This window comes from Typopeltis vanoorti, chromosome 4, assembly GCF_054136105.1.
Source record: "Typopeltis vanoorti isolate ZY-2024b chromosome 4, IOZ_Tvanoo_1.0, whole genome shotgun sequence".
Classification (NCBI taxonomy): Eukaryota; Metazoa; Arthropoda; class Arachnida; order Uropygi; family Thelyphonidae; genus Typopeltis; species Typopeltis vanoorti.
In genome coordinates, this window is record NC_143552.1 from 64600591 (window position 1) to 64621422 (window position 20832).

General features: G+C 37.0%; 1 protein-coding gene across 1 annotated transcript in view; it reads left to right on the forward strand.

Moving 5' to 3' along the window:
- LanA (laminin subunit alpha) overlaps window positions 1-20832 on the forward strand; it is a 1191635-nt gene that overhangs the window by 154813 nt on the left and 1015990 nt on the right. Inside the window, exon 7 of the mRNA XM_090391815.1 lies at window positions 4760-4897. Within this exon, the coding sequence (XP_090247941.1) occupies window positions 4760-4897 (138 nt within the window). The remainder of the gene's footprint in view (window positions 1-4759; window positions 4898-20832) is intronic.

Here is a 20832-nt window from a genome sequence, read left to right on the forward strand (position 1 = left end):
GTAGTGTACTGCAGAGATCAGTTTTGGGACCATTGTTGTTCAGTTTGTATGTTAATGACATTGGGACGGGTTTAACTAGTTATATGCAGCTGTTTGCAGATGATGCAAAATTGGGGAGAGCAATGCACAGTCAGGCTGATGTTAATGCCTTACAAGAGGACTTGAATAGATTGCACGAATGGGCAGGTAAGTGGAACTATCAGTTCAACGTTGCCAAGTGTGAGGTTTTGAGATTTGGTAAGCAACAATGGGATGCAAAATATACACTTGGTGGGAGAATTTTAACGGAAGTAGAGGAGATGAGAGATCTAGCAATGATGGTGGACAAGGACCTGAAATTCAGGGACCACATTGCACAAGTTGTGACATCGGATTTGCCGGCAAAGGTTGGTCGATTGGTAGAGCCTCTGCTACTAATGGCTCAGTTAAGTAAGTTTGAGCGTGGTTAGTAGTTAGAAGGGGACCAATCGTTCGATGCTGTTGGCACACTCTCCCTCGATGAGTCTTTGGACTCCCTGGAGATGTATAATAATAATAATAATAATAATAATGGCAATGATGCAGAGGACTCAGACATGCAGAAATAGAGAGGTTATGATTCCATTCTATAAGGCCTTGATCAGGCCTCATATGGATTATTGTGCCCAGATTTAGTCACCAGGTTTTCATGGTGACGAGGATATGTTGGAAAGGGTCCAGACAAAGGTAGTCAGTTGTCTTTGGAATGTGAAGTACAAGGATGAATTGAGAGAATGTAAGTTGCAGAGCCACATGAATAGGAGGAAGAGGGGAGGGGAATATGATTGAGACATATAAGCTAGTGAGTGGATGTTATCAGGTTGACATGGAAGAGATTTTTCATAGAATAGGAGAGGGGAGTAGAACAAGAGGCCATCACTGGAAACTATATAAAGAGGGTGTGAGCAGAGGAGTGAGGAGCAGGTTCTTTGCATGGAAAGTGATTTGGTGAGTGTAATACATTGCTTGAGTGTGTGTTGTGGGTGTAGACACATTGAATCAGTTTAAGGTACGGTTGGATGAGCATTGTGTGCAATAGTGTGTACCTCCCATGATGAGTCTGATTCCATGGAGGTCAGATGTTAATAATAATAATTATAATTATAATTATAATAAGTTATAAACATGGAAACACTTTTTTAATCATTAAATACATATTAGTACAGGTATTTCTCAATTAACGTGGTTAATTAATCCCTAGATGTTACTGCATATATCAAAATCGCGATAATCAAATCTAATAATCAATGGTAAAAAGTACAATTCGTCCCTGATCGATTACTGTACTAATAGTTCGTTTTATATGGTACTCTTTTAGGAAAGATAAAAAATGAATGCAAAGTAAATGTTTAATAAATACTTGTACCTACATTAGTTACTGCAATTTTTTTTTAATCAAAAGAAGTTATAAAGAGTTGTTTGAACAGTTTTGGTTTTTTCTTATCGGCATAAATTCTACGATAACAAGCAAAATGACTTTCCAGACCTCGGCAAACAAGCATTCTTTGATTAACATCTGGATCCATATCCATTACTTGCTGCTTAAGCTATTCTAAACCGCGAAATATTCCATCCAGTTCTTTGACTGTTATTTCCTTTGGAACCTCATCTTCACATTCCATTTGCTCATTGTCTTCATATGTGCATTGTTCAATTTCAAGAAGATCATTTTCACTGAAATCTTTTGAATTTGAATCGGATAATTCTTTAACATCTTCTGCATCAACACCATCAAAACCGAGGTCTTCACCAATTGCAACGATTTCTTTGACCACATTGTTCACAGGATTTTGAAAACAACCCAAGTCATTAGCGCATTCTGCAGAAGGTTTTCCCAAACAGCTTTCATGCAACTAGAAGACACTTGGTCCCACAAGTCACGAATGTTCTCAATTGCACGTTTAATGTTACATTTTTTCCAAAAGTTGTGGAGCGTAATCACATTTTCTCCCGTTGTTGTTTCTACTGCCTTTGAGAATGTCTTTTTAAGAAAATAGGCTTTGAAAGTTGCAATGACGCCCATGTCCATGGGTTGTAGCAATGCTGTCGTATTTGGCGGAATAAATAAAACTTTCACATTCTCACACAGATCATTGAGAGAATTTGGATGACCATGAGGCTGCTAGCCTCGTGGCATTAGCATGATTTTGTGTGGTAAATTTAAAGGCGCGTTAATCAAAACCCTTGCCATTTATATCAAGGGATTGCCGCAATTAATTTCGCCGCAATAATCAAATCCGCGTTAAGCAAGGGATACCTGTATATGAATCTCATATATACACACACAGTAGAAACAAAAATTATGAAAAATTTAAATTTTCAGTAATTAATAAGACAAATGAACTAGCATAGAGTTCCAACTACATTTTTGAGCTATCTGAATTTAAAATTTTAATGTAAGCAGTTCGAAGAATGCTGTTAAATACTATTCAGCTGCCAACCAGACAGTCTTAATGGAAGTCAGTCAATACATGCAGTGATGTTTTGTTTAAAACTTCCTTTAGATGTTTTAGTTATTGAAAAATTAATTATAGAATATACCTGCACTTATGTGTGACCATATGGTGACAAAAATATAAAAGTGAAAAAAGATAATCAAAATTAATAAAAGTTCCACATATTCTCTAAAAACCTCTAGTGGTAAAAGTTGTGGTACCCCTTGGAAACATTGTTCTATAGTAATAATCTTTTGGTAAATTTTGAAAAGCACTGCCCTGTTCGTTAATGTCCTATTTAAGCAGTATTTGCTGTTACAGAACAAATTGTCATCTGAATGGTTGGGCAGAGTGAATTTTTTCTACAGAAACACCATAAATTTTTAAAATAATAATAATATTTTAAAAACCAAATGTTACGTATAAACTCAAAATAAGAAAACATTAATTTTTGAGATTTTTTTTACCCCATGAAGACAGTTTACTAACATTAGTTTTTACATGAAAATTCTACCAAAAAACATGAATGAGTGTGTAAAAATGTGCCTACCTGCTCAAATTAGAAGGAACAATTTACATTTACCTTGTAAAACATAGCTTTGCATGAATGTATTGAAATGATTTGAAGGTGTAGTAATGGAAGACATGAAAGCTTTTGAAACTAAGGCATTAAATTCAGTCCCCCCCCCTCAGGTATATAGACATTGTCTTCCATTTGGCCACACGATTCATGGGCTCTTTCTAACTTTACAGTTCCTCAACAATACTTCCTCCTTCTCTGAGAACAGTATTGTTGGGAACTATAAAGAAAGAGCTCACTCTTATAGACTGGGCTCACTCCTAAAACAACACAAAATTTAACAGTCTACAGAGCTCTGAATAAAGTTTCCACTCTCCTAATATAAATCAAAGATATCCAGGATCCTCTTTTCTTCTCAAGTGGCTACAGTATTCCCCCCCCCCACCACCACCACCACCACCAATGTGAGTTATAGCATTTTGGACAGATGGATGGACTACATTGTCAAAAAGAGAAAAGAACATAAAAAAGTATATTTGGTATGATCTACCTAAAAGCAGATTATCACGTATTGGATAAAGGCCATTCTTAATTAAAAGAATTATAAAAATGGAGGAAACTCGTAAAGATAACTTTATTAGAGTAGAATTTTCACCTAAGTATCACAGGCATCATCAGTACAAGATCACAGAATTGCAATTAAACAATAACAGACATCTCTATAAAGCACCATCTGAGTAGTTAATGTAAGATAACTAAAAAACAGCCGATAATTTCCTTATTTATTAAAAAAAAAAATATATATATATATATATATATATAAAGCTTGGAAAGAAGACAATGAACACCCCCCCATGGGTAAGGTACATTGTGTCATGTAACGAGTCATGTTTACAGCTGATATAAACTGTAGGAATATGATGCTCCCAAGTTGGTGCAATTGTGTCTGGGTGAAATAGCTGTGAGAAGGGAACTGATGGCATTTGAAAGTGGCATTGTTACAGGATACCATGCTGCAGGCCTATCTGTTCAGCAAATTGTTCACAAATTGGGCCATCCCAGGTCAACAATCAATGATACCATACTGAGATGGAAGTGCAGGCGTCAACTGCAAGTGCTACTCTCAGTCAGGATAGAATTCATAGAATGGGAGAGGGGGATAGAACAAGAGGCTATTGCTGGAAATTGTATAAGGAGGGTATATGAACAGAGCAGTGGGAAGAAGGTTCTTTGCATGGAGAGTGGTTGGTAAGTGGAATGCATTGCCTGTGCAATGTGAATGTAGACACATTGAATCAGTTTAAGGCAGGTTGGATGAGCGTTGTGTATGATAGTGTCTACCTACCATGACGAGTCTGACTCATCGTTGTCATGGAGGTCAGATGTTAATAATAATTATGGTAACTTGATTTTGTGAAATGTTGTCACATAAATAATTAATTTAGTTAGTAAACTGTTTATTTTCATTCCAGTTCCATATAGTTTTGTTTGAGAAACTTCAACACGAATCATTGCAACAGCTGTAGAAATTCATATATGGAAATTGTTGATATCTGTGTCTGAGCTAATGTGCATATATAGAATTGATAAATTCTATACTGATAAATTTTTGCATTTCCTCTGTCAGCAAATGGAAAGTTTTCAAATGAACAAATGCAAAATCAGCATTTAGAGATTATAAGATAATCAGTTTTGCTTTATTCTATAGTTCTTATTTTATTCTGCTATTGTCAGTATTTATAAAGAAATAACTATAAATCACTATAAATAACTGTTATTTTTTCAGCGTGCGATTGTAATTTTCTTGGATCTGTGAATTCTATATGTGATTCTAAAAATGGTCAGTGTGTCTGTCATAGTAACTTTGGTGGTCGAGAATGTGGTCAGTGTGAAGTTGGTTACTATAATTATCCCAGATGTGATCGTAAGTATTAATGATTTTCTTGATATGAGAAAAAATATTTATAGATAATGCTAAAAATGTATATACTTTGCAACATTAATAAATTATATTTATATTCCTTTATGGTGTCTCCTATACAGTGGTTTACGTTGAATTATATTTATTATATATGATGTAAATATAAACAAAAACTTGGAATTTTTCTCTATTTTAAATCTCAAAATATAAACTTAAATTGTGATTGATGATTTATCTGTTATTAGCTATTCATGATGTCTATTGATGCAGATTTAATACTGTATACAAATAATAATAAAGAATTATTTAACAAAAATCTTAGTTGTTTATCTTTTAGCTTAATTATTCTGAGAATGAAAATTATAAAGGAAATGGAAAGGTGTATTACAATATAGTTGTCAGCTCCTCTTGGACTGAAAATTTAAAAAAAAAATAAAAAATTATTTTTATTTTCGGGAAATGAGAATTATGATTCAAGTTGTTTATTGCTTGCTCAGTATCTACATAGTCTTTAGACTAACCATAGAATTTCCATTCTGGCTTAAAATATGGGTTGTGAGCACTCATTCACGGTCACTTCAACCCACCCTAAAGGAGAAAGAACTGCTCTTTCCTGCTTTCCACTTACAGCACTTCTGCTGATCTTCCAAGGGTGATCATTCTAATTCATTTAATATCTGTCCTATTACTTTTTAAATGCATTTACTACCCTTGCTGCACTTACTACTTCCTCAAGCAATGTGCTAACCATACATATACCCAACTTTCAAGGATGAGTTACTGTTTTATGCTTGAAAAGATCTGCTCTATTCTATCTTATAAGATTCCTTCATCAACTTATAATTATTATAATGATGCATGCTCCTCATTGAATCAAAAAAAAAAAAAAAATCAATGAATGAGGACTTCTTCAAGGACACACAACCTAAATAAAAATTATATCTTTCTTTGAAACTATTAACAAAGAAGCAGCACTTACAGTATCTACTGGTAGTCAGTTTCACATCCAGTCACCACCAGCCATGAAAAGAATCTGGTCTTCAAATTCTTTTTAACCATACCCTTGCTTACCTTTCATGAATGACCATCTGAGTTCTACCTTCACCAGCAGTAAGCAGCATAATCTCATTGAGTCTATACTGGAAGGTCTTCTGATTATTCTGTATGTTTCTATCATATCTCCTCTGCTCCACCTACTTCTCAAACTTTCATAACCACATCTACACGATTTGCCCTCATATGAGCAATTCCATAGACCACTTATCATTTCTTTCGATCTTTTTTTAGCTGTTTTGCCCATCTCCTCAGAACCCAGGTGATGACTATATCTGCAGGTGACCATAAGACCATATCTGCAGTAATCCAGATAATCAAAGCCTTGTAAAGTAGGAGAGTAACTTTCTTTATTTTTACAAATTAGTGTTCTCTTCAGTGCACTTATTTGATCTGATGACCTAACCACCTTAGCAGTATGGTCCCTAAACTTTAACTGTCTGTCAACCATCACCTCAGATCTGTCTTTATTGAACACTTGTGCAAATTCTCATTGTTTTTATAGTCTGCCTGCATTTTCCTCATTTCACATCACATAACCTTATACTTTGCAAAATTGAACTGATATCATCATTGTCCATATAACCAGTCTGTTATGTCTGTAAAGGCATGTACTTTAACATACTGGTTAAAGTGCACGATTCTGTATCAGCTATTGCTTATCATTTGTTCGAACTTAGCATCATGATCATCATCAGCAGATAACTGGGCATTACCTTATAGACCTCCTTAATACTATTAGTATACAAGTTAAACAACAGCCAAAGTATGGAACACTGTGATGCACCACTGATCATCATCTTTCTCCTGCACTCTGCATCTCCATAAATCACTTTCTGATATCTCTCTGTCAGTCGCTCTCCATTTTCCAGTTTTATTTTGCATACCCATCACTTTGAGTTTATATAAATACCCATGCATGTGGAATACTGTCCAATACTCATGTTAGAGACTTAATGGAATGAAACAGCACAGAGCAAGGATTACAAATGTTATTTATGCATTCTATGTGAGTACAATATGAGACTTGTAACACACACACACACACACACACACACACACACACACACACACACACACACACACACACACACACACACACACACACACACACACACACACACAAAGAGGCAACATACAACTAAGTGAAACGTGTGGATGAAAGATTAGAGATTAGAGTCTTAACTGGTGGGGCACCCTCTGTGAGCACCTGTTGGTGGCTTAGGATGTGAACTGGGAACTAGTGGTATTAGTGTTTCCCATAGTTTGGGAAGTTTAATGCAACCATAGCAACCAAATTTATTTAAACTAGAGAAGATTCCAAAAATAGTCTTCTTTTCTAAACTTACTGCATTGAATCGTGATGGTCTTTTTCCATTTGGTTCTATGAGCTGTATCTAAAGTATGGTCTGCAAGGCCAATATGACTATAGTCATGACTGTAGATGTATTTTTTGTGTTTTTTAGATGTGGATGTTGGCTGCTCTTCCTGTCTCTCCATAGTAGGCCAACTTGCAGGAACAGGGCAAAGAGAGAGGAAGGAGCTGATCTTCCTCTCGAAAGCCAAGCAGAGATTGTATTTCTTTAAGATGCTGGCTATTTTTTCTGATGTGCCTTGAACCTAGTGGATAATGATAACATTACTAAATTCTTTCCGATGAGAAGGTTGGGGATTATGGGAAGGATTGATTTTTTTTGATAATGTGGGAACTGTAGCCATTAGATAAGAATATGTGGTATACATGATTAAGTTCTGCTGCAAGAAAGGACTCATTGAAATGAAGGTTATAGGCTGTGTTGGTTAGTGTTTTAAGGATATCACATTGTTGAGGGAGTGGGCGATGATGGGAAAGCTTGTGAACATATGATGATGGGGAGGAGAGACTGACTGTAGGTGAGCAAGAGGTGTATGGGGAGTTGAGTAAACTAGATGTAAATAAGGCTGTGGGACTTGATAATATATCATTATGTATTCTGAAGGAATGTGCTAGAGAGTTGACACCTGCCCTGACATATTTTTTTAATACAAATCTTGCACTTGGTCAAGTTCCTAAAGAGTGGAAGGAGGGCAAGATCGTGCCACTTCATAAAGGAGGTGATCGAACTCAAGCATCAAACTATAGGCCTATCTGTGTGTCAGGTGTTGTGGATAAGTTGTTGGAGAACTTGTGAGAACTAGGATCCAGAGTTGGGTTGATAACAATGGTATTATCTTTGATGGATAGCATGGATTTGCTAAAGGGAGGTCATGTTTTTGTAATCTACTTACTTATTACAATAAAGTGACTGCTTACTTGGACAGAGGAAAAGGATACACAGTAATATACTTGGATGTCGCAAAGACTTTTGATAGAGTACCTCATGATAGGTTGACAGTCAAACTAGAGCAGATGGGGTTGGATATTAGATTGGTGCATTGGATTGGAGACTGGCTATCTGATAGGTATCAACAAGTTGTGTATGGGGGAGCGATATCCAGAAAAAGGAAAGTCACTTGTGGAGTGCCTCAGTGATCTGTTTTAGGTCCATTACTGTTTAACTTGTATATTAATGATATAGTTGAAGATTTGGATGGAGATATTCAGTTGTTTGCAGTGCAAAGTTGTGACAAACCATGAAGTGTAGCGAAGATGTTGTGTCCTTACAGGAAGACTTGAATAGATTGGGTGATTGGGCACTGAAATGGGGATGTGAATTCAATGTTGCAAAATGTAAGGTTTTAAAATTTGGAAAACAAAGATGGGATGCAGAATTTATGCTTGGTGAAAATATATTGTTGGAGGTAGAGGAAATAAGAGATCTGGGGTGATAGTGGATAAGGATCTAAAATTTAGGGGACACATCACCAAAATTGTGAAGACAACACAAAGGCTTCTGGGAATGATGCGGAGGACACTGACATGTAGAAGTAGGGAGATCCTTGTTCCGTTGTATAAGGCTTTGATTAGGCTACACATGGACTATTGTGCCCAGATATGGTCACCAGGTTTTCAGAAGGATGAAACGTTGTTGGAAATGGTCCAAAGGAGACTGACTAAGGTGGTTTCTGACCTCTGGAATGTCGAGTATGAGGAAAGATTGAGAAGATGTAATTTGCAGAGTCTGGTGAACAGGAGGAAGAGGGGAGATATGATAGAGACCTACAAGTTGGTAAGGGTTGTTATAGGATCAATGCTGGAGAAGTTTTACAGAGAATAGTGGGAGATCAGGGGAGAACCAGAGGTCATCCCTGGAAACTGTATAAAGAGGGTGTGAGTAGGGGAGTGAGAGGTAGGTTTTTTCGTGCAGAGTTGTGATGATTGGAATGCCTTGCCTGAGAATGTTGTGTCTGCAAAGAGTTTGAATGTGTTTAAAACATGGTATGATGAGCTGTGTGTGTAATAAAAGGACCTCTCAGATGAGTCTTTGACTCCATGAGGTCTTGGGATGGTAATAATAATAATAATAATAATACTAATATATCTGTCTGTGTGATTGGGCTTCCTGTATACTGAAAAGGAAAGGTTACCATTGGGTAGGTGTATTATCAAGGTGTGTAGAAAGACTAAACTATTATTAGCTTCTCTTTTCATGGTAAACTGGATTCTAGGGTGAAGATTATTTGAGGTGAGAGAGGAAAGAGTCTAATGTGCTTTGGCCATGAAACCAAATAGAGAAAACATCATCTACATATCTTAACCAGAAAGAAGGTTTGAGAGTGGTCGAGTCAAGAGATTGGTTTTCAAAATATGATAAATACACAAGAAGTTAATAAAATATATTAATTAAACTTTATCAAATCAGATATTTGGTCTGAATCTAATAGACCATCTTCAGTGAACTTGTGGCATATACCTTTGCTCGAAAAATATACGGACTAATACATCACTTTATTAATTTTTGCCACATACATAGCAAGTTATAAAAGATGTACTTATTTATGATAAGTTTATCATTTTTGCATTCTTATTTTTGAACATTCTGTTTCTGATTAGTTTGATAATGTTAGGTGTTAGATTTTCGTTTGCTTTTAGGTCATCATCATCATCATCATCATCAAATTCCTGCCATGTACCCTCAAGGGGTGTACAGGGTATGACAGTACTACATGAAAAAATTACATCATTACTAACTTCCTATCTACAATTTTCCTCCAAATCAGTCTGTTACTTGTCAAGACTCCAACATTATCAGATCTTATATTTCTATCGTCTAAGGCACTTTGTACCGTATCAATCCACCTATATCTTGGTCTTCCTCTGGGTCGTTTTCCTGCCAACATGGCAGAGAACACTTGTTTTGCTAATCTTTCCTCTCCCATTCTATTTAAGTGACCATACCATCTGAGATTAGCTCTGCTAACGCATTCCTGGATGCTGACAATATCAAGTTCTTTCCTAATATCCTCATTTTTAATATGATATTGCCATTGATGCCATCTGTTCACGCCTCTAATCTTTCTCAGGACTCTCATATCTGCGGTCTCTAGTCTCTGGTCAAGTGTTTTACTTCTGACCCAGCTCTCAGATCCATAAGTTAAAATTGGTTTGTACACAGTCTTGTATACAGCTAATTTAGTGTTCCGACTAATTTCTTTCTTGCTTTTAGGTGCGTATTGCAAAATGTGTATCTGTCTATTGGATTTTCCATTGGCACTTGTGACATAATAAACTTTATTAGACACACACATATACACAAGAATAAATAATAACTTTTATTATTATTATTTTTATTGCAACTATTTTGACCAGAAATTAACTGGTCATCATCAATGCATCAACATATTCACAAGATGAAGCCAGAACAACAAATGTCACTCCTATTTACAGAGCTTAGCCACCTTGCAGATTGTCACAAAATAAAATAAGATTATGATTAAAAACAAAATTAAGTGATTTGAAATTAAGTGATTTGAAATAAAAAGTTAATACTTCACACACAAGCTTTGTTTGCTTATACTTGGATAAAGGATTAAACAAGAATGTAATTTTTCTTGGCATCTTTAATTTAATTTATAACCAAGTGAAACATTTTCAGCAGCTATCTCTAATTCAGAGTCTGGTCTAATCTAAATCTCTAATGTAATTCAAAAATCCCTTTGGTTCCTACATTTTTCCCTATCAACAACAACAAAAAAATCTCCTCTTGATTACCATCAGAAAAGATAAAATAGTCACTTTCTTCCTCCCTGGAGTTTACCAGGTTCAGTGTAAGTGCCTCCACTGATACTTTGGATAAGCAGACGTTCTGTTGAAAAACTACTACCAGAACACTAATCTTATGACAACAATAAACATGAAAAATGTGGCCTTGCTTACCATGGAATAGTCACTAACCATAATATCCTCTGGTCCAATACTTGCCTTTTACATTGGTACAGATTTTGGTTTGAGCAGTTATTTAAAGAGTGCTGAAGCACTTCTACACCACCCAAATTTAAATCGAAACGACTACCTCTCTATTAGGGTTTTTTCCCGAGTTTATCCTGGGGTTTTTCATCCCACAGAGCAGGCAAACTGGCATTGAGAACTCAATACTACAGACATAGGATACTCTGAGGCAGGGCTGACCACTTTATCCTGTGAACGGTTTGAGGTCTGATGTAATAAACCCTTGACACCACAAGGTAAAAGAGGGAAAAAGGAAGATGAGATGAGATGAATAGCAATGCTTTGTTTAGTGCGAGATTAACTCATAGGTTTATTTAGAAGAATTTTACATAATATTTCAACAACTTTTACCATCCATTGACTGACAGCATCATCAAGAAAAAAACATTAGAGAACAAACAAATAAATCCAAAATTTCTAACAACCATTGTTTTTTAAAAGATCTAATAAAAGATAAAACAAAAAACTATGCTAAAACAATAGCTAATCATGTGTTATTTGATACATCATGCAGAGACTGTTATGTGATATGTAGATTGTTATTGGCATGATGAGAATATTTTAAGTTTCATAAATGAATTAAGAATTTCCAGATATCAAGAATAATGCCCCAGTTTCTGTTTAAGGGGTTTTGTGAACAACACTTCAGAAGATTCCTAAAACATCCTAATGAAGAGTTTTTCAGGAAATATCAGTGTATATTAAAATATTAATTATAATAACTTTAGCTATATCGAGTGAGCTATGGAGGCTATAGTACTTCAGTACTCATCTTAATTGGTCCAATGTAATTAATTGTAGGATAATTTGAATACTTTAATTTATCAATTAATATAATTTTAAATATGGAAAGCTTAAAGTGAAATGAACAGTAGCCATGCTTCATGCATGCTGTTTATGTAAGAAGCACAAAGGGTTTACACTTCATGGCGAGGTTAGATTATCATTGGCAAATACTAGAGCGAGACATGACTAATTTGAATTTTGATGATTTTTAAATACACACAGAAATCGGAAAAAGTAATCACTTGGGAAATTAATATTTTTCCAGATTGAACCAAAGAAAGACTGAAATAACCTCATTCTACTTATTTTATTTATACATACGTTCTAACCTCCTTTGACTGTAATCATACAATCCACGAAACCTGGTAGAAAACAGGACATTCAGTAGATCATCAACACTCTTTCCCATTGTAAATATGGGTAAAAAAGTAAATTATTTATAAAAAATTTTATATTAAAAACTTGTCTATATCAGTGTCCAAAACACGTCAGTTCACACTTCATGCATGCAAAATAGATGAAACTCAGAAAACAAAAAACAGCAACTCGTGACAAATGACAATACTCAATTCGATTGGGTGACACAATAGCTAATCATAGCCACTGATTTTTGGGTACTAGTGTCTCGGTGCACACCCTTCTTCGCCTTCTGGTTGGTTTAAAACCACTGGAATGCAGAGAATTTGGCCTGCCTGTTCTATCTGTACATCTGTTCAAAGGGCTCAACGGTGTAAATATTTGTGACTGACCACACACTTGGACTATTAATGTGAGTGTGATGCAATGTTTACGAGTCAAAGTTCACCTCTTCATGAAGCATTAAGGTTTTGTATTTTATTTTAGGAATTATGTGAAGCCAGGAAACAATTAAGGTGAGTCTTTAACAGGAATAAATGAAAAAAATATAATATCGGTGACATTGTTATTCCATGGGTGTGCACAGCACACCTAGCACACCCTGAATATATGTCCCTGATATCATCCAGGTGAGGTTATTTCTGTGACATATGTGACAGGGACTGATGTGGGAATAAAGGTGGATGAACTGAATGTTCTTAGGATATTGCGGAATCCCAGTGTAAACATGGCTGGGAAATTAGACAGGATATCAGCTCATGTTTTACAAGAATATGCAAGGAAACTAGCAACGCCTCTGACACTAGGATTTGTAATTCAAGTGTTAGCTCTGGCAGAGTTCCAATGAAGTGAAAAGAGGGCAAAATAATTCCTTTGCAAAAGGGAGGATCTAAGACTGAAGTAACAAATTAGAGACCAATCAGTCTTTCAGGAGTACCTATAAAAGTACTGATCAAAAAGAGAATTCAGGAATGGGTGGATAAAAATATGATACTGTATAAGGAGCAGGATGGTTTTTTGAAGAGCTAGTAATGCCTTGGTTGAGTCGTTAGCATATCCACTCTCCAGCCTTTTGGCTGGAAAGTGGATATGCTAACCACTCGAATCTGAGTTCGAATCCTGCCATGGGCATGGATGTTTGTGATTGTCTGTGAAAATACTAGTGGTGGTGGTGGGCGGTAGATGGCATTGGTGTAGATCATGATGGTACTTGCAGTTCGTTATATAGTTGGTGGATTGAGTTGTGGAGACAGAGAGTTATAGAGTAGGTGCCCTCCCTTGATGAGTCTTTGGAGGTGTCACGTAATAATAATAATAATAATAATAATAATAATTTATTATCTTTTTTAACAAAATGACAGCTGAGTTGGATAAAGGGCATGACTACACAATGATTCTGCTGGATTTTGCAAATGTATTTGACAAGATACCACATGGAACTCTGTTACCAAAATGAGAACAAATGTGGATGGATATGATGCTGGTTAGATAGATATGAGTGTGGCTGATGAACAGATACCAAAAAGTGGTATGTAGAGAAGCAGAATCTTGGGGAAAGCAGACTACTGGTGGTGTGCCACATAAATACTATAGGAAATAATCTCAAAGAAAATATTCAGTTGTTTGCTGATGATGCAAAATTGTGTTGGATAATAGTTAATCAAGCTGATGTGAAGAGCTTGCAGGATGATTTAAAAAGGCTATCAGTAGGAGCAAAAGTTAATGGGTGTTATCCATTCTTTAGTGTTGCATGGTGATCAGCAATACTTTTCTAAAGAGTATTGCTGATAACTTTAGATTCGTCTTTCAGTGCTTGTTCATTGGAGCAGATCTTCAAAGCCCTGTTTTTTAGAATATTAATGACACCTAGTTTTTGTGTTGGGTGGTGGTAAGAGTTTATGTCTATATATTGGCCAGTATATGTCGGTTTCCGGAAAACAGTGAAGGAAAGACTGCCAGAAGGAAGACGTGTGACAAGTGTATCTAGTGTATCTGGGGGAAGTCGCTGCTAGAGGGATTCGTAGTGTGTAGTGTTCGTGAAAGCTCCTGATAAGATAAGCGTTATTTTCAGTTATCATTGATAAATTTACTTTAATATTGCGTAGTTTTGTTTGCCTTGCTTATCTTAGTGCGTCTGTTTCTGTGTTTTCGGTGTTTATAATTTATAATTTGATAAAGCCTGTTACTAGTAAGTATGGCTCCAGTACGAAGGAAAATGGCGGCCAGTAATGATGGTTCGCCATCTTCTTTCAAGAACGGTAATGTAAAGGAGATGATTTAGTGTACTATCTGCAAAATGTACGCTTTGTGGAGTGCCGTCAGAATGTAGTTAGATGATAATAAAGGAGTGAATGTGTGTAGAAAATGTAGGGAGAATGAGGAATTGAAGTGTATTTCGGATTGTGAGTGTGATATTTTTGTCAAACTTCAGAATGAAGAAAATAGGGATATGACAAGAAACGGCGAGGTTGTACAAGAGAATTGTGAGAGTGTGAATGATAGTATTAATGGTTTTACAGAGAATAAAAAAGATGAGATAGATGCAATGAGTGAGATCGCGTTATTGAATGGTGCGATACAAAGGGCAAAACAGCAGCTAGAGCATATGAGCAAAAGTCGACTGAATGAACCAGCCAATAATAAAAAGTATGACAGGAAAAATAGGCGTATGAGTGTGAACATGAACAAAATGAAGGATAGAGTGCTGTATGGAGACTCGTTAGTATGAGGTGTGTTAGTAGAGGATTTGACAAAATCGTACCAACCTGGTGCAACCATAAAGGATGTAACTGAGTCTATTAGAGAGCGAAAGGAAAGGGTGAAAGAAATGATTGTTGTGGCAGGTACGAATGATTTGAAAGGAGATAAAATGAAAACGATAGAAGACCTGAATAAATTGTTTGAGGTAGCAAAAGAAAAGAGTGAGAGAGTTAGAATGATTAATCTTTTGCCACGGTATGACAGTGAAATGTTTAAAAGGAGGGCCATAATTGCGAATGACTTTATGCGTGGGCTATGTATGACGAGTGGTGTGGAATTTGTGGATGTGTGGAGTGAGTTCGATGGGCGAAAGGATTTATATAAGATAGATGGCTTGCATTTGAATGGCTGTGGTGTAAGGAGACTTGAGAAAGTGTTGCTGAATGTAGTGGATGTGCAAATTCAGGGAAACTAGATTTTGAAAGTTTATTTTCCACTTGGTTAGAGTATAATAAATTTAGCTTAATCCTTTATCCAAGTGTGAGCAAACAAAGTTTGCGCCTGAAAGTATCTTCAGGACTGGGTTAAGGTGGTACAACACCAGGGCAACTCGTTGCAAAGGTGTAGCAAGCTACCAACATTCCTATCTTAGTATCTCCTATAATGCAAAACACATCTCCTTGCGGATATGTCTAATGTTATGCATTAAGGGAAGGGCCACTACCCAAACCGGTTTCGACCTTTATTGAGGTCTCTTCAGTGGGAGCCAGGCCCAAGTCGAGACATCAGACAGAAGCATTAGCAGGTCATCTCCACCTATAGGAATTGCCAATTGGTGTGCCACCCTTTTTTAATAAATTACTCTGGATTTAGAGAAAGAGGTTGAAAGTTTATTTTCCACTTGGTTAGAGTATAATAAATTTAGCTTAATCCTTTATCCAAGTGTGAGCAAACAAAGTTTGCGCCTGAAAGTATCTTCAGGACTGGGTTAAGGTGGTACAACACCAGGGCAACTCGTTGCAAAGGTGGAGCAAGCTATCAACATTCCTATCTTAGTATCTCCTATAATGCAAAACACATCTCCTTGCGGATATGTCTAATGTTATGCATTAAGGGAAGGGCCATTACCCAGACCGGTTTCGACCTTTATTGAGGTCTCTTCATTGGGAGCCAGGCCCAAGTCGAGATATCAGGCAGAAGCATTAGCAGGTCATCTCCACCTATAGGAATTGCGAATTGGTGTGCCACCCTTTTTTAATAAATTACTCTGGATTTAGAGAAAGATGTTGAAAGTTTATTTTCCACTTGGTTAGAGTATAATAAATTTAGTTTAATCCTTTATCCAAGTGTGAGCAAACAAAGTTTGCGCCTGAAAGTAGGGCCTGGCTCCCACTGAAGAGACCTCAATAAAGGTCGAAACTAGTCTGGGTAGTGGCCCTTCCCTTAATGCATAACATTAGACATATCCGCAAGGAGATGTGTTTTGCATTATAGGAGATACTGAGACAGGAGTGTTGGTACCTTGCTCCACCTTTGCAATGAGTTGGCCTGGTGTTGTATCACCTTACCCCAGTCCTGAAGATACTTTCAGGCGCAAACTTTGTTTGCTCACACTTGGATAAAGGATTAAGCTAAATTTATTATACTCTAACCAAGTGGAAAATAAACTTTCAACATCTTTCTCTAAATCCAGAGTAATTTATTAAAAAAGGGTGGCACACCAATTGGCAATTCCTATAGGTGGAGATGACCTGCTAATGCTTCTGCCTGATATCTTGACTTGGGTCTGGCTCCCAGTGAAGAGACCTCAATAAAGGTCGAAACCGGTCTGGGTAGTGGGCCTTCCCTTAATGCATAACATTAGACATATCCGCAAGGAGATGTGTTTTGCATTATAGGAGATACTAAGATAGGAATGTTGGTAGCTTGCTCCACCTTTGCAACGAGTTGCCCTGGTGTTGTACCACCTTAACCCAGTCCTGAAGATGCTTTCAGGCGCAAACTTTGTTTGCTCACACTTGGATAAAGGATTAAGCTAAATTTATTATATGGAAACTAGATTTATTAAGGTTGAGGGCAGATATACAGTCCTTAGGGAGGCAGTTGAATGTATGAATGAATATAATATGCCTGAGCGAATAAGGACAACAAATCAGAGTGGGATAGTTAATATAAGGCATCAAGGTAGGGTTGGGACTAATGGGGGATCTTAAATTCATGTACACTAATGCTAGGAGGATTAGGAACAAGAAGGAAGAGTTTTTGGCCATGATTGGCACTTCCAGACCATAGGTTATTGGTATTAGTGAATCATGGCTGACTGTAGATGATATAGCTAGTGGGATTGAATGTGATGGATATAGTGTGTTCAGGAATGACAGGGAGAATAAAATGGGGGGAGGAGTATTGTTGATGATAGCTGATGAGCTACAGCCAAGGAAAATAGAAGTTGAATTGCAGAATAGAGAAAAGAGCACATTTGAGGCCATTTGGTGCGAGATTGTGGCTAGCAGAACTAAATATACTATTGGGTGCTGCTATAGACCAGGTGATGGAAAAGATGGTGGTGACAGTATGCACATGTAAATAGAAGAAATGAGTGGAAGGAGGGTAATTATTATGGGAGATTTCAACTATGGTCGCATTGATTGGAGTGAGGAGAGGACACACGGGAGGAAGGTATTGGATTTTATGCGGTTATTAAGGGATAACTATCTGCGACAGCATGTAATGGAAAATACTAGGGGTCAGAGAGTGCTGGAGCAAGTAATTACATCTGAGGATTTGGCTGTAACAAATATGACCACATTGCCACCAATTGGTGAGAGTGATCATAGGGTCTTGTCTTGGGAGGTGGCTAAAGGTGTGGAATTTTCAATTAAGACATGGTACATGTGAAATTATCAGGCTGGAAAGTATGACAAGCTTAGGAGTTTCATTGGTTCAGTGCCATGGCATGCACAACTACAAGGACTAGAAGTTGATAGTGCATGAGAGGCAGTTAAGAAGTGTTTGCATGAAGCAGTGGCTGACTGTATACCTAGAGTCCAAATTATAAATCAAGTAGGGGTTAAATGGATGAATAACACCATTAAGATTGAGCTGCAAAAAAAGAAACAACTATGGAGGGAATTTAAGGAGAAAGGTGACCAGCAGGCACATGAACGGTATAAAGCACAGGCCAGAAGGGTAGCAAGTGTGGTAAGAAAAGCAAAAAAGGATTACGAAAGAACATTGGCCATGCAGGCTAAAGAGAATCCTAAACAGTTTTTTAGATATAGCAAGTAAAAGGAAAAATGTACATGGCAGAATGATTTTAAAGAATGCCGATGGTAGGGAGGTAACTGAATCAGTTGATATAGTTGAGTTACTGAGTGAGCACTTTGCAAGTATATATCAACCAGGTGGTGACATTGCAGAAACGAATAAACCAGTAGATTATACGGGAATTGTGGTGAATGAAGTGGAGGTGAGTAGTCTATTGCATAACCTCAATGTCAATACATCCGTGGGATTGGATGATATACCAGCTCATGTCGTACGAGAAGCAGCTAAGGAATTTTCAGTACCCTTGACCATTTTGTTTAATTTGAGTCTCAGGTCTGGGTTAGTCCCGAGGGGGTGGAAAGAGAGGAAAATAGTTCCATTGCATAAAGGTGGTTCCAAGACTGCTGTTGTAAATTACCGACCGATTAGCATATCAGGAATCATTGTCAAGGTCTTAGAGAAATTAGTCAAAGGATTGGATAGATGAAAATGAGATATTGTATGGGGGACAATGTGGTTTTGTGAAGGGTAGATCATGCCTCAGTAACTTGCTTACATTTTATAACACAGTGACGGCCGAACTGGATAGGGGTAATGGGTTTACAGTGATACTACTGGACCTCGCCAAGGCCTTTGACAGGATACCACATGGAACCCTGTTTGGAGATGAATAGGAGGGTGGTTGAAGGAGAGATAGCAGAGAGTGGTTTATGCAGGAGTGGAGTCTAAAAGATGGCTTGTGACTAGTGGTGTGCCCCAGGGCTCTGTTCTTGGACCACTGCTTTTCAATTTGTTCATCAATGATATAGGAAAGGATTTGGGAGTTTTACAGGATGATTTGGATAGTTTGTAGGACTGGGCTAGGAAAAATGGATGTCAATTTAATGTGGCAAAGTGTAAGGTTATGCACTTTGGGGTGAAAAGAATAACAGCAGTATATCGCATTGGTGGAACTGTACTCCAGGAGATTGATGAGGCCAGGGATTTGGGAGTGTTGGTGGATAGGGAATTGAAGTTTAGGGGGAACATTGCAAAAGTGACTAAATCATCTCATCAAATCACTTGGCTTCTGAAAAATACTTTAACATGCAGAGACAAACAAGTTGTTGTTTCTCTGTATCGAGCCTTGATAAGACCCCATCTGGACTACTGTGCCCAGTTATGGGCACCAGGGTTTCTTCGTGATGGGGAGGAAGTGGAGAGGATCCAGAGACTAGTGACCAGGATGATAGCAGGTCTGTGGAATGAACCTTATGAGAATAGGTTGAGGATTTGTGGGTTGCAGAGATTGGACGATAGGCGAAGGAAGGGGTGATATGATTGAGACATTCAAATTACTGAAGGGTTTCTATAAGATTGATCCAGAAGATAATTTTTGAAAATATGACTGGTGGTGGGAGGACTAGGGGCCATGCATGGAAGCTGGGCAAGAGCGTGGTTGACAAGGATGTTAGAGCTAGGTTTTTTACTTGGAGAGTGGTGAATGAGTGGAATAAGCTTCCAAAGTCTGTTGTGGGTGCTACGACCGTGAATGAGTTCAAGGCAAGATATGATAGATACTGTGTCAATGTCGAATAGTTGTTCTTGACATGATGTTAGGGCCTCCCTCGATGAGTCTGTCGACTCCTTGGAGTTGCCCGGAACAATAATAATAATAATAAGAAGAAACAGAAGTGTATTCTGTTTTTCACCTATCTTTTACTTATCAACCACCACAATCTGAACAATAATGATAGTCTAAAAACTTCAAGCATATGGAAGGCACATATTCTACCCATGGAACCTGTCTCCCTAAGAGTTAACTATAAACAGGACTGTAGATAATCCAGAATCATAAATCTAATATAACAATTGTCATGTTCAAAATAGGACATCATTGTTATTGTAAAAAAACTATCTATATGAAAGAATGTTTTTCCCATGTTATCTTAAATAGAATTTAGCTTTGATGTAATTTCTAAATATTTAATTAATTTTTAATTTTATCAGTATTTTTTTTTTTTTCACTGAAGTCATGCCAGTAGAATAACCAATGATCAAATCATTGTTTCTTTAGCTTACTGTGTGAAATGTATCTCACTTGTCCTTGTATATTTGTATATACTCCAGATGATGACCTTAATATGAAGGTCGAAATGTCGGGAAATTAAATAAAATAGTTATTTATAACACAGTTGTAAAGTCCATAATTTCTAAAATGAATGGATTAATATGTGTTAGGTTAATGTGGAGAAATGTCAAGTTATGCATTTTGGGATAAATAGATATGTATGAGGTATGTACTGTACTCTAGGAAATAGATGTAGTTAGGGATTTGGGAGTGGTTATAGATAGATAGTTGAAGTTTAAAAGCCATATTGCTAATGATGCCAACATAGATCGTAGGATTACTTGGCTAGTGAAGAAT